This window comes from Sminthopsis crassicaudata, chromosome 3, assembly GCF_048593235.1.
Source record: "Sminthopsis crassicaudata isolate SCR6 chromosome 3, ASM4859323v1, whole genome shotgun sequence".
Lineage (NCBI taxonomy): Eukaryota > Metazoa > Chordata > Mammalia > Dasyuromorphia > Dasyuridae > Sminthopsis > Sminthopsis crassicaudata.
Window position 1 is genome coordinate 638,644,635 of NC_133619.1, and position 13,700 is coordinate 638,658,334.

Below are 13,700 nucleotides of genomic sequence, written 5' to 3' on the forward strand. Positions count from 1 at the left end.
GATAAAGGCAGGTGAAGGGGTACAGGGAGATGGGGCTCCTCAGGACGTTCAGAAGGAGGGGTCAGTGGGGAGAGATAATAAAGGCAGATGAAAGGGGGGCCAAGGAAGCTGGGAGCCAGGGGCGGAGGAGGGCAGCCCCACCCCCACCCCATCCCCCCAGGGGTGGGAGATAGGCCGCAGGATCTGTTCACAAAGCTCTCGATTGAGAAATGGATGGCGGCTCTGGCTCCCCCACCATCAGGTCCCCCAGCCCCCTCCCCACCAGGTAGCCCCATCAGATACCTGGAGACTCTGCTGGTTGGGGGGGGGTCTCGGGCCCCTCTCCACAGCCCACCCCTCTCTTTCTCCCTCCTGCGGTGACTAAGGAACTTCCGGCCCCCTGAGGAACCTGGGTGTTTGCATCAGTCTGCCCACTGGGGCCTCGGGTACCCCAGTTTATCTCTTAACCGTCAACAAACGCTTCCTCACTGCCCACGGGGATCCGGAAGAGGCAGGCATTTCTCTACAGGGGTGCAGGGGTCGGCCCCCCAATTCCAGCTGCCTCCCGGCCCACCCCACGGGCCTTCATTTGTTCTGTTTTATTTATTTAACAGCCAGCGCCTGCGAGGTGGAGCCCTCCCCCTCCCGGGGAGAAGGCGGCAGTCTGATGTCCCCTGAGGTCCCCAGCCCCGGCCTCTGCCCTCCGAGAGCTGCTCCCCCGAGTCATTCGCTTCTGGGGTTCAGCTCCCCGCCCCAGGAACCGCCTGTCCCCGGCCCTGGCTGGGGAAACATGTGGCCAGGCTCCGCTCCGTGAGGCCGGCCGCCCACCTTCCTCTGCCTCATCCTGGGCCTCCCCTGAGAGCTCCCACCCCTCCCTCAGGGAGCCTCCCGACTCCAGACTGGTTTCCAACAATGTTTATTATCCTGGCGTGAAGGAAGGGGGGCCCAGCCCCCTCCCTCCCTCAGACTAATGAAGCCCTTTGGGAGGGGACGGGAATTAATGGACTCGGCTCAGACACCACATCCCAGCAGAGGCTGAGAGGAAGGGGGGCTGCGGGCCGCGCTCATCCCGTGTTCCTTCCGTCCGTCACTCCCGCTGCCAGCCCCCCCCCGGGGGGAATTCTGGGCACAACCGCATGACCTGGGCTGGGGGGGACCCCACTCACTTATTCAGGGGTGCAGCAGACCTGGAGGAAAGCAGGCCAAAGCTTACTTCTGGGGCACCAATAGGTGGGGGGTGAGGGGGACAAGGAAAGGGGATCTGGGAGACATCCCTGATGGTGCCCCTCTATCCCAGGGGGTTTCTGTCCCACCCATGCCCCAGTAGTACAAGGGAGATGGGGATCCTGGGGCTCGCAGAGCATCTAAGGAGGCACCGGAACAGTGGGGGCTCCAGGGATGCCCGCTGCTGTGCCCGCTGCTGCACCTGCTGCCATGTCCACTGCTGTGCCCGCTGTCACGCCCGCTCCACGCCCACTCTTGTGCTTGCTACTTTACCCGCTATGGTGCCCGCTGTTGTGCCCGCTGCCGCCTCCTCTTCTGCTTCCCTCTCGCCCTCAGAGAGCGGCTCCAGCCCCTCGGCATAGTCCGCCCCAACCACCTCACAATCGGGCAGCATCTCCTCCACCAGGATCTGGGTCAAGCCCTTATTGGACACGGCGGGGAGGTTGGAGATGTCCAGTCGCCGGAGGTTCCTAGAGGAAGCGTGGGGAGGGCAGACATTGCCGTGCTTTGGCCCTGGAGGCCGGGGCCCCGGGGGGAAGCCGGAGGAACGGGCCTGAGTGGGAGCTCTTACCCGAGGTGGTGGAGGCAGGCCAGGCCTCGCTCGGTGACCCTGGGACAGCCAGCCAGCGAGAGCTCCTGCAGGCAGCTGCCCAGGGGATACAGGTGGCTCAGACACCAGTCATCCACATAGGGGCAGCCACACAGCCTCAGAGACCGCAGTCCAGACAGCAGCACTGGCCAGAGAGGAGGGGGCGTGAGGCCGGCCTCCGGCCCAAGCCGGCCTCCACCCCAGCCGACCTCCCGCCCCACCCTGGCCAGCCCCCTCACCCAGGTTCTCCAGCCCATAGTAGTTGATGATGCAGCCGCTGGCGTCCACCTCCTCCAGGGACAGCTTCTCTAAGGGAGGACAGTTCCGAAAGAATCTTTTCATGTTTTGGGGCAGGATCCACTCCTGGTCCTGGAACCTGAGGGGTCACAGCAGGCAAGTGTCCCCCTCACCGATCCCACTCCCAGCCCCATCACCACGACCCAAGGGGCTCCTCGATCCTAAGTCAGTGAAGCCGCCCCCAGATCCCACGTCCTGAACCCTACATTAAGTGAGATGTTCTCTGGGAAGCGCTGGCCACACAGTGGGTGCCATGTAAATGCTCAGACCCCCCCCATCAAACTCAAGTCTCCCTGAACCTCTCCTTGAGTCCCCAAACCCAAATCGCCCCAGTTTCCAGAGGACGCCCAGATCCTTACCTGACAGCTCCTCCTTGGCCCAGGACAAAGTTAGCCACCACCACGTCCGCGCTGTAGTATTTCAAGGCGGAGCTGAACACTCTGGCGGAGAACGGGGTGTGCTTCAGAGTGGGGAGGGGGAAGGAGGGAGGGCAGCTAGCTCTACCACAGGCTCTAACACGTGGCCCAACGAGGCACGGAGATCGCTGAATGGGGGCTCCTCTGCCATCCTCTAGTCCCGAGGTGGGGGGAAAGGCGGACCCCGGGGGGAACGCCCGGGATGGGGCCCTGTTGGAGGCAGGACAGATCCCAATCGGGGAGGGGGTTCAGCCGTCTCCGGCTGATGGCCTGTGGCTTGGGTTCCCCGACGTGATCGGGCTGGGCTCCCTGCCCTCACTGAAGAGGCGCTGGACTGGGGCTCCTAACGGCTTTTCTAGCTCCGACCCCCAGAATCAAGCGACTCACTGGCCCTCAAAAACCTGCACCGAGCGCTCACTTGTTTTTCCTATACAGGTTCCAGCTCCAGAAATGGGCAATCCAGTCGCGTAACTGTTCCACGTCGTAGAATCGAGAAGCCATGGAGGCCATCAGCCCCCGCTGGCGGGCACGGCCGGGACTCTGATTCAGGTCGTAGATGGGGTTGGGGCGGTAACCAAAGTTACTCCGGCTGCTCAGGCTCCTGAGGGTCCCTCCTCCCGACCGTGTGGGACAGCCGGCTCTGAGAAGCTAGAAAGAAGGAAACAACAAAGGAAGAGGGGAACGCTGGCTTTCCGGAGGGTCTCCGCACCGGCCTTGCTCTCGGCCGCACAGTCACCACGAGAAGAGTCAGGGATAAAGGCCCAAGTCTCTACTGTCTCCTTCAGTCTCCCAGCCTGCACATCCAAATGTGTGTCCTGCTTCCTAGAGCCCCCACACGGGGCGGATTAAAACACAGCGTCCAGACTGGCGCTCTGGGGGGTCCCGGGACCGCCCCAGTCCGTGGGCTTCCTGGAGAAGTGATGAAGGCAGCAGAGCCAGGAGGCTGCTCTTCTCCCATGGCCGAGTCTGCCCCCAGCTTAGAAACTGTCACAACGAAACGGACTCATCGCGCTGTGAGCCAGTCATCCTATCACCAGGAACCACTGTCTCGTCAATTCCGCTGAGTTCATATCTTGTGGAAGAGTACATCAATCACACTGAACTAGAGGACTGTTAAGCACTAATCAGTGTCCCATCAATTCCGCTGAGTTAGCACCTTGTAAGAACCCTTGCTTCAGATATATTTCCCCAGAGTTCTGGCCCATTACAGAAGGGAGAGAGGGAAGGAGAAAGGAGAGAGGGAAGGAAGGAAAGGAGAGGAGGGAGGGGAAAGAGGGAGGAAAGGAGAGGAAGGGAAAAGCGTTTAGGAGAAGGAGGGAGAGAAAAAAGGGGGGGAGGGAAAGGGGGAGAGGAGGAGAGAGGGAAGGAGGGAGGTGACCCCCGGGCAGGGGAACCCCCACCTCACTAAGGAACGCCAGATTTCCTGCTTTTTCCAGAATCATTAAAATTCCCCAATTCTTTTCAATTCCCAGATTTTTAAGTTTCAAAACTATTCCCAGACCCCATATTTAGGACACCCCAATTTCCCCCACCCAATCCTGCTAGCTCCCCTCTCCTGGGCAGCCCCTCCCCTTTCTCAATCAAGCTCCGCCCCCGGGCGTGTCCCGGTCTGCAGTCGAGGGGCATCTCCAGTTCCCGCCTACAACAGTCGTCTCCACGCAGGCTCCGCCCCTCGGCTTGCCCACCCTGGTTGCTCCTCCCCCGAAGGTTCTGTCTCAGCCTTTGCCCTCCCCTACCTTTCTCTAAGTCCCACCTCTAAGGCGGAGAAACCATCCCACGTGCTCTGGGGGGGGCGTTATCTCTCCGCCTTCCCCGCGGCCTTGTCAATTCGCCCGCCCCAACATCTCCACACTCCACTCTCCATTGGCTCCTCGGTCCTTCCTCCTTATCCTCCCATTGGTCCTCAGCCGGGCTCTTGCCCGTTCTTATTGGCTATCCCATGCGGAACCTCTGGCGAGAGGCCTGCTACGAAGCCCGATTTTCCCGAGTCCCCCAGTGGGCCTGGAGCGCGAGCCCCGGACACGTTTCCGCCCCTCTCCCCCCAGGACCCCCATTAGCTTTCTGAGATCCCGTGCTCCGCCCTGAGGATCGAAGAGGAGATCTCAGGAAGTCTGGTCCCAGAACTCGTCTCCCTTCTGCAGGAACCCTGGGTCAGCTGGGAACCTACCGCCCTGGGCGCCGCCATCTTGGCTCTTTCCTCTCGTCAGAGTCTGCCGGCCTCGCCCTCGCAACTGTTCAACCATTGGCTCTTCTTTCTTGAGATCCCGCCTTCCGATGACATTTATTGGGTCCTCCCTCCCCAAATTCAGCCCTTACAATCTCACCCAGGTTCCCGCCTCTGGGTTATAGACAAGCCACACCCCCCACTTTAGGCCATTCATTGGTTCCTTCCCTTCTTAGACCCCGCCTATTCTTAAAATAGCCAGAGTCCCTCTCTCCGCATCTTTCCGAGGTCCTGGGCTCTCCTGCCGCCGGCCCCCGGCTAGTCCTTCCTGAAGTCTGCCCTCCATCCCTCCTGCTGCTGGGGGCTGCGGCAGCCAGGGCCCAGCGGGTGCCCCGGCAGCAGGAGGGATTGTGGGAAGGCGGCAGGAACCCGAGCCGGGCGGACTTTGGCCCCGGTGTCTGCGTGGCCCCGACAGCTCACGATGGAGGCCTGGGGGCGGCTGGCCAGGGCCGGGCTGGTCCCGCGGGAGCTGGGACCCCCTCCCCGCGCCCTGCGAGACCCCAGCGGGCCCTGGAGCCGTGAAGGGGCCGTAGCCGGGGCGCAGGACCTTGTGGGCTGCGTGTGGGAGCAGCTGGTGAGACAGAGACAGAGAGATGGGGAGAGACAGGGAGGGAGAGACAGAGAGATGGGGAGAGACAGAGACAGAGATGGGGAGAGACAGGGAGGGAGAGACGAGAGATGGGGAGAGACAGAGACAGAGATGGGGAGAGATGGGGAGGGACAGAGACAGAGAGATGGGGAGAGACAGGGAGAGAGAGACAGAGAGATGGGGAGAGACAGGGAGGGAGAGACAGACATGGTGAGAGACAGAGACAGAGATGGGGAGAGACAGGGAGAGAGAGAGAGAGATGGGGAGAGACAGGGAGGGAGAGACAGAGAGACATGGTGAGAGACAGAGACAGAGATGGGGAGAGATGGGGAGGGACAGAGACGGAGAGAGATGGGGAGAGACAGAGAGAGATGGGGAGAGGCAGAGACAGAGAGCATGGGGAGAGACAGGGAGGGAGAGACAGAGAGATGGGGAGAGACGGAGAGAGATGGGGAGAGGCAGAGACAGAGAGCATGGGGAGAGACAGGGAGGGAGAGACAGCGAGATGGGGAGACACAGGGAGGGAGAGACAGACAGAGAGACTTAGGGAGAGACAGGGAAGGAGAGACAGATGGGGAGAGACAGGGAAGGAGAGACAGATGGGGAGAGACAGAGAGAGATGGGGAGAGGCAGAGACAGAGAGCATGGGGAGAGACAGGGAGGGAGAGAGAGACAGAGATGGGGAGAGACGGAGAGAGATGGGGAGAGACAGGGAGGGAGAGACAGACAGAGAGACTTAGGGAGAGACGGAGAGATGGGGAGAGACAGGGAGGGAGAGACAGAGAGAGATGGGGAGAGACAGAAATGGGGGGGGCAGAGACCGATGGAGAAAGGGGCAGCGGGCGGAAGCTAAGGCGGGAGAGAGCGTCCGAGGGACGACCGCGGGGAGCTGAGCCCAGCCACTGACCACGGGCCGCAGGGACCGGGCTCTGGGGCCCTCGAAGCAGCCACAGCTGGAGGGAGGTGGCGGAACGGAGTGGAGATGGACTCGAACCACTGCCCCGCCCCCCATCCTTCTGTCCTACATTGTCTTTGGGGAGGAAGAAGAGAGTAGAGCAGCCGGTGGGGTGGGAAACCCCCAGAGATAGGGGAGAGGGAGGCAGAGGCCGAGCTGGGGGACCCGGGGCCAGCAGGGGGCGGAGGCTGGGGCGGCGGGGGTGGGGCCCTTACCTGCCGGGCTTGCGGGATGGCCCCCCCCCCCACTCCCGGGAATTGTGGCCGCCCCTCACCAGCGTTCTCCCCACAGCGGAGCCTGCGGAGGATGGACGTGCAGCTGTTCAATCGGCTGTGCGCCCTGGGCCTGGAGATCCGGGCCCTGCAGGAGGAGGCCGAGGCGGACGGGGACGAGGAGGGGGACGAGGAGGAAGACGGGCCGCGCGCCTCCCCGCCCGGCCGGCTCGTCCCAGACTTTGAAATCACCATCTGAGAGCCGGCGCGCTCGGTCCCGCCCCGCAGATCCCGGCCGCGGCGGCACCGTCGGCCTGGGGAGGCTGTGGGACTTTGGCCCCGCGGGGACAGGGGCGCTGGCGCTTTTGCGGCTACGATCAATAATAACGACAGACGGAAGTGGAGATTTGGGAGGAAAAGAGATTTGTGGTTCAGATGTCTGCGGGACTTTATTTTATGCAGATATCAATAAATGAGTCCAGGTTTTTAAAGATTCAGCTCGGAGGAATGGAGCTCAAGGAGGCTCTATCTGTGATTCAGTCCGAACCCCGCTCAGGTGACAGGCGGGATCCCGCGGACGGTTGGGAGCGGGAGGGGATGGGGCGCTCTGCCCACTGAGCTATCCTGCTCTCGGCCTAGAAACCCTCCGGGCATCGGATCAATGTTTGCTGGAGCTCCAGGAGAAGCGTGGAGGCGGCCGCTGGCTGGGCAGATTCGTGGCTGAGATGGGGACGTGGCCGCTTTTGTAAATGCGTGTTTGCAGGGGAGTCCCTGGGGGTGAGAGATGAGGGGGAAGGGAGCCGCCCGAGACCTCCTGGGGTCCCCGGCTGGGGAGAAGCTGGAGCCTCCTCTGTGGCGGGCGGGCCTTCTGCCAGGCTCAGGAGCTCCCCCGGCGGGCCTCCGCCTCCCGGAGCCAGGCCCCGAGCTGCTGGGCGATCTTCTGTCAGGGAGGAGAGAGCGCTGGAACCCAGCCCCGCCGCCACCGTTCCTGCCCTCCGGATTTAGAGACAGGAGGGGCTGAGGGGCCCCCCGCTCACCTGGCGCCCCCGGAGGAGGCTGGGCGGATCCGAGGGCCCGGCCGGGGCCATGTCGGCGCAGTGGGACGTGCCCCTCAGGAGCACGGCCGGCTCGGAGGGCCCCGGGGCCCGGAGCACGCCCAGCACGTGCCAGGGATCAATGTCACCTGGCGGCGGAAGGGAGATGCTGAGGGGGGCACTTGGGATGGTCCGGGAGTGAGGCTCTCTGGGAAGCTCACACAGCCCTTACCATTGACAAAGAACACACGGGTAGCCCCGGGGCTCTGGCCCCCATAGTAGGTGTTGGTCCGGGTCACGGCTTCGGCCACGGAGGCCGGCGAGAGCCCGAACACCTGGGCGCACAGCTGAAGCTGGGCAGGGAGCGCACTGCGCCTGGAGAAGGGGCAGCTGGGGTCCTCACAGGTGATATCTAACAGGGCAAAGGGGGGATCTCAGAGCCCCGCGGCAAACGTTCACGGGCTCGGAGGTGGGGGCCCACGGGGGCCTGCACAGGCTGAGACACGGGCAGAGCGGCCCCACGTGGCCCAAGCAGAAGGGATGTTACAGAGGCAGGTCTGGCCTGGAGGTGGGTGACCAGGGCTGGGGGGGCGGCTCGGGTTCTTGTTTGGGCGGGAGGTTCTGCCGTGGGACCCCTTGGCATGCTCCCCGGGGGTGTCCAGGGGCCCAAGCACAGACCCGGCGGCGGGAGCTTCCTGGGCGGGGAGGGGGCCTGTACGGCAGAATGTGCGGCCGAGCCGGAGGTGGACGAGGAGGGATTGGGTCTGGCCTGGGCACCCTGGGCTTCCCCGCAGCAGGGGACGTCACTCACAGTATCCGAACTCTGTGCACGTCTGATAGAACCACTGCCTGTCGCTGCGGCCTGCCCAGGGCTTGGGGTCCCTCAGGGCGGCCACGGCAGCGGCCCTGGAGCTGGGCAGGCAGGGGAGGCCCAGAGTCCGCAGCACGAGCTACGGCGAAGCAGACCCCAGTCTCAGGGAGGAAGCTGGGGTCCCTCCCTCAGGGCCCCGGGGGCAGGACCGGCCCTCACCTGGATGGCATCCCGGAGCCCCGACAGGGCCCCCCCGCTCTGGTTGGCCAGGATGAGGTGGCAGAGGCCTCGCACGTCCAGGGGGGCTCCGGCCTGCTGGTCATACTGCACGGCTGCCCCCACCAGCTCTTCCAGCTGCTCCAGGAGCTCGGCCTGGTCCTCGGGGGCCTCCAGGGCTCCACAGGCCCTCACCGCCGACTGCAAGGCGGCCCGAGCCTCCTCGCCCTCAGACAGGCCGCGGTCCAGCTCGGAGAAGGCCTCGGCCACGGCCCTCCGGCACTACCAGGAGGGAGCTTGGTCGCGCGCCTTCCTCCCTCCTCCCCCCACACAATGCCAGGCCCTGCCCGCCTTTCCCCTCAGCTGCCCGCAGCTATGGACACCTGGGACAGCGGGAACCAGCCGCCCCGGGCCTAGAGCTGGTCTCTCCCCCCTGTCCCCAATGGCACGGAGGCCGGGAAATGCTTCTGCCAGTCACACAGGTCACAAACCGCGAGTCCAGGAAGCTAACCTCCACCTCTGGAGGAGGCGGCAGAGCCCAGAGAAGGGGAGAGCTCAGGATCATGCAGGAAGAGACCAGAACCGGGCCTTCTGGGTCCTTCCTGAATCCGCGGTCCCCTCTCCGTGCGGGGCCCTCCCTGGTCAGTCGTCGCTCCCCAAAGGGAGCAGAAAGGCCAGGATCAGAAGGGCCTCCCTTCAGGCGAGGACTGACTCCCCTCGGGGACCCTCTAGGGGTCCCCAGCAGGCTTTCAGCCCGTTCCTTCCCCCAGGACCACCCTGCCAAATGCTGCTCCAGGATAACCAGCCCCACCCTGAGGCCCCAGCCTCAAATCCCCGTGGCCCCTAGAGAGTACCTTAGGGGATCCACCCACTGTGGGGTCCTCCAGGCTCCTGGACACGCCCTGGGGGGAAGGCAGGACTCCAGATCTGGCCCTCCCCCCCCCCCCAGTCCCGGCTCCCTGCCCGCTCTGCAGCGAGGTCTCCTTACCACATTGTAGCCGGAGAAGTCCAGCTGGGCCTGCACAGGAGCCGAGGACGCCACGGCTGCCCAGATGAGGTGGGGGAACTAGGAAGGGGGAGAGCGGCTCGTGAGCGCTCGGGATGCCCCAAGATGGGTAGTGCCTGCTGAGGAGGCCGGCCTGGCTGATTTCCCCTAGCCTCAGCCCCCGCCTCTCCCTCCCTTAACCGCCCACCCCCCAACATGGGCTAGAGGGGGAGGATCCCGAACCTTCAGCCGGGCCCAGGCAGCCAAGGACCCGGCGTAGGAACCGCCGAAGCTGACCCATGGACTGGAGGCCGAGACATTGAAGATCCAAGAGAGATGGACGCGGGCGGAGGCCACGTCGGCCAGCCTGGGGTGGGGGGGAGACAGGGGGTAAAGAGGGATGGAGAAGTGCCACAGTGCCACGGACAGCAGTCGGACTGATCTGCAGGCCCGAGAAGGACCAAGGTTCTCCACACCCTGGGGGAGTCCTCCACACCCCAGTTCTGAGGCTGGCTAGCTACCTGACCTTCAGTTTCCTCCTCCTCCTCCTCCATAAAATGAAGAGATTGCACTCAATGGTCCCTGAGTTCTCCTGCTCTAACCTATGACCATAATTATCATCCCTTGTCCCTGGGAGAAAGAGATGCAAAGAAACCCAGAGAGGCTGAGAACAAATGCCCCCCCCGGGGGGCCCCCTCTCCCAGCCATTTGGAAGGCCCAGGTGAATTAGGATCCTTGGTACGGAGGAAGAAGGGGCCCAGGTAGATCCTCAGAGGGAGGGAGACAGAGCCCCGGCTCTCCCTCTGCCCCCTCCGACATACTCACGCATGACGGCTGGACAGGAAGCGCAGCTGCGCCAGGCCCAGTCCTCCTGGGGGGACGCTGCGGCCGTAAAACCGGTGCTCCAGAGATACCACCAGGGCCCCCCACTGGGGGGCCAGGGTCCCGGGGTGGCCTGAGGGAGGGAACAGATGGAAGGGGCCACCCCCGGGCCCGATACCTGTCCACAGGCCTCCGGCCCAGCCAGTGTGGGTGACCCTCCTCGGCCTGAGGGACCCCGGGATGGGGAGCTTCCCACCCCACGGCTCGGGGCACCCCTCACCAAGCCTCGCCCCTTCTCGGGGCCCACGGGCTCCCATCCGTAGCCTTCCATACCTTTAAGCACAGAGCTCGGCCCGAGGGGGCCTTCGCCCCCAATGTGCAGGAACACGGGGCCGTCTGGGACCCTCCAGTGCCCGGCGTTCACCCAGTATCTCTGAGCAGGAAATTGGGACGGGGACGACGATGTCACTGATCAACCCTCGTGCCCCCCCCCATCACTCCTGATTCAACTACAGCCTCCAGCCCTAACCTCCCCCACGGGTCCCGGCCTTTGGTGCTCCTGCTCCCCTAGGTGACGAGGGATTGGGGAGCCAGGGAGTCCCCAGCAGGCCAGCTCGTCACCAGGAGGCGGACAGTCCCAGGCCGGCCTGAGAAGGGAAATCCGTCTGGACGGGGAGCGGGTCAGACAAGCATATCTTATCCGAGAACAACTTGGGGATGTCCCTGAGTGGGCTGGGACAGTCCAAGATTTGTGGGGGAGAAAACTTTGGGTCTTGAAGGTTTCTTTAGGCAGAAAATATGGGGTCCAGCAAGAAAAGTTAGGAGAGATTTCAGGGCCTGGGGACCGGGATATGTGTGGGGGAAGGATTTGCACCCCAGCACGTATCTGGGTCCAGGCCCGGGCTGAGGGGTGGGCCTGGTCTGGGAGGGAAGCTAAATTCTGGGCAAGGGTTGTTCTGAGATGAGGAAAGGTCCCTAGGTGGGTCTGGGGGAGAGGCCCAGGAGCTGACCTGGAGGAAGGAGCGCCGGTCGGAGCTGTTAAAAGGATCCAGGGGCTGCCAGAGCCAGCCTTCCCTCGCCGCACTCGGCTCCCCCAGCTCAGCCCGCACTTCTTGGACATGCTCCCTAACCCGGCTCAAGAGGGACCCTGGGAAAGAGCGAGAGGAAAAGCGGAGCTCAGCCTGGGGATCCAGGGCCCTCCGCCGTCCCCCCGGTCCTCGGTGAAGGGGGGGGACACACCTGCAGTGGAGAGCCCCCAGAGGGACCCCAAGAGGAGCGGACCCAGCAGCAGCGCGGCAGCAGGAGCCATGGCTCAGGAAAGGAGGGGATGGTCTGGAAGTTCCCTTGGGGACCCTTATAATACCACCCCACGCCCCCAGCCTGGACAAGCGTCTTTAGGAACAGCCCAAGCTCACCAGGAATGCCCCAAAGCCCAGCGGGAGCCTGCCCAGACATCTGCAGCCCCCCACCATTCCCTTCTCAGGTTACTCCCCCAAACGCAGGCTCTCCTTCCTCTGGTCCCATGTCTCTCAGTACTACGGATGTAGAATCATAGATTTAGAGCAGGAAAAGATTTTAACAGCTATCCCCTTCCCCATTTTACAAAAGAGGGAAACTGAGTCAGGAAAATAACAGGATTTGTTCAATAAACAGACTGAGGTAGAGTCAAGAATCCAAGCCAGGTCAGGTAGAAGGCGGCGTCTGAATGGTCTCTGGAAGGAACCCAAGGTGAGGAAGGGCCCCCCAGACCAGGATGGCTGCACCCTAAAATGCAGGAGCCAGGGGGGACCCCAGAGCTACGGGCAGGGACTCAATGGCGTGACTCGGGATTGGCCTTTGGCAGCTGAGCCACGGGGGATTGGGCTGGAGATTCCCGGGGCATGGAACAAGTGGGGAGAAAGGAGACGGCCCCAAGCCCCTTCTGTCCCCGCCTCTAGAGCTCCCTCGGTCTCTCCCTTGTCCCCCATTCCGTGCCCCCTGCCTCCCCAGGCTCTGGCCCTGGCCCTGTGTTCCAGGGAAAAGCAAGGCCTCCCAGGTGAAGATTATCGCTCCTGGTTGGGGGCCGCGGGCACCTGCCCCGGCTTGCCACCCTAGAACACAGACTGGGGAGAGGGGGGAGAAAGCTGCCTGCCCTGGGACCCCGCCCACGGCTGCCCCATAACCCAGAAGGCCCCTGGGGAGCCCAGCGTTTCCAGAGGGAGTCTGGCTCAGCAGGGGAGGGGGAGGCCCTCAGCTTGGCCCCGTCCCCCCTGCTCCCCCCACTCCATCTGTCCCAGGGATTAGGTGGATTAAGGCCTCAATTAATCTACCCCCCTCCCTCTCAGAGAGGGGGAGGAGCGTCCTCTGTGACCCAAGCCTGGGACTCAGCCTGTGACCACCGCGGCCTGGCGCAGCGGACTCGGTCCACAGAAGCCTTGGTGCACTCTCTGTTCCTCAGTTTCCCCAAATATAAAGCTTCCAAGGCGCCTTCTAGTTCCGGGTCATGTCCCCTCAGACCCAGAGGGAAACTCCCCAGAGCCGTGACCTCTCACTTCAACGAGGGCCTTGGCCCACCCGGGCTTTGGCCACCTCCCAACCTCCCCCGCTTCATTGGGCGCCATGGGGGTGCAGGCGGGAGGAAGACAAGAAAACCCTTAACAGAGCCCCAGAACAGCAAATGGAGGTGAGGGGAGCAGGCGCAGAAAAGTCCTGGCCCGGGCCAAGTCTGTGACCAGCTTGGGAAGTCCAGGCGGCCCAGAGGGAGCCCCGGGGGTCTCTCCGGACCACCCTTTTGGGGCGGTTTTCCTGCAGTCACTGCAGCAGCTCCACACGTTCTTTCAAGAGGAGCGCTGTCCCCATTTCCCACTGGGCTCAGCCGCCCATCCTCCCCCAAATCCCCTCCAACCTGCTGAGCAGGCCCCAGGGACGGGCCAGGCTAAGAGGATTGGAGCTGGTGCTTGCAAAATTAGATCGGGGAGGGAGGGAGGGAGTCTGGGCTGCTCTGTGGCCCGGGCCAACCTGGCTGCACATGGCAGGGGGCCGGGACCGCGGATGCAGAAATGGGAGGCACAGAAACAGGACTGGGGGCGGGGGAGCATGAGGGTAAATGGGGATGGAAAAGCACAGAAACAGGGCAGGGAGACAGCCATGGCCTCAGGGCTCCGGCCACCGCCCCCACCCAAGGCCCTTTTCCTTCAGTCTTCCAAGAAATCAGATGCTCACAGGTCAGGTGCTGTTTTGCTTGTTTTTATTGAAATGGATAAAATTCAGGGGAAGGGTCTTCTCACTATATACTCAATTATCTAGCTGGTAAGAATGGGGGGGGGTTACTTTGTGAGGAAGAGTGGGATTCTGGGAACGAATAGGTG

General features: G+C 63.3%; 3 protein-coding genes across 5 annotated transcripts; 1 reads left to right on the forward strand and 2 right to left on the reverse strand.

The window, feature by feature from the left end:
• Positions 1 to 879: 879 nt before the first annotated feature.
• Positions 880 to 6,651, reverse strand: DMAC2 (distal membrane arm assembly component 2). Of its 3 annotated transcripts, XM_074306911.1 has the most exons (7): positions 4,673 to 4,779; positions 2,924 to 3,153; positions 2,449 to 2,529; positions 2,032 to 2,168; positions 1,775 to 1,937; positions 1,477 to 1,673; positions 880 to 1,166 (listed from the first exon to the last, which is right to left on the reverse strand). In XM_074306911.1, exons 1-7 carry the CDS (start codon positions 4,688 to 4,690, stop codon positions 1,150 to 1,152), a joined length of 843 nt encoding a protein of 280 aa, XP_074163012.1. In that variant the 5' UTR covers positions 4,691 to 4,779; the 3' UTR covers positions 880 to 1,149. The 3 variants fall into 3 exon arrangements, with proteins under 3 accessions (XP_074163012.1, XP_074163013.1, XP_074163011.1); XM_074306912.1 differs by lacking the exon at positions 4,673 to 4,779 and adding an exon at positions 6,548 to 6,651 and having other exon boundaries at positions 880 to 1,673; XM_074306910.1 differs by having other exon boundaries at positions 880 to 1,673.
• ERICH4 (glutamate rich 4) lies at positions 4,925 to 6,982 on the forward strand. Its single transcript, XM_074306913.1, has 2 exons — positions 4,925 to 5,303; positions 6,565 to 6,982. The coding sequence occupies exons 1-2, from the start codon at positions 5,151 to 5,153 to the stop codon at positions 6,742 to 6,744; spliced, it is 333 nt and encodes a 110-aa protein (XP_074163014.1). The 5' UTR covers positions 4,925 to 5,150; the 3' UTR covers positions 6,745 to 6,982.
• A 55-nt stretch (positions 6,983 to 7,037) lies between these two features.
• LOC141562591 (thymus-specific serine protease-like) lies at positions 7,038 to 10,670 on the reverse strand. The gene is made up of 9 exons (XM_074302594.1): positions 10,634 to 10,670; positions 10,357 to 10,486; positions 9,775 to 9,898; positions 9,535 to 9,612; positions 8,550 to 8,828; positions 8,331 to 8,469; positions 7,752 to 7,931; positions 7,523 to 7,668; positions 7,038 to 7,256 (listed from the first exon to the last, which is right to left on the reverse strand). Exons 1-9 carry the CDS (start codon positions 10,668 to 10,670, stop codon positions 7,038 to 7,040), a joined length of 1,332 nt encoding a protein of 443 aa, XP_074158695.1.
• Between the last annotated feature and the right edge of the window lie 3,030 nt (positions 10,671 to 13,700).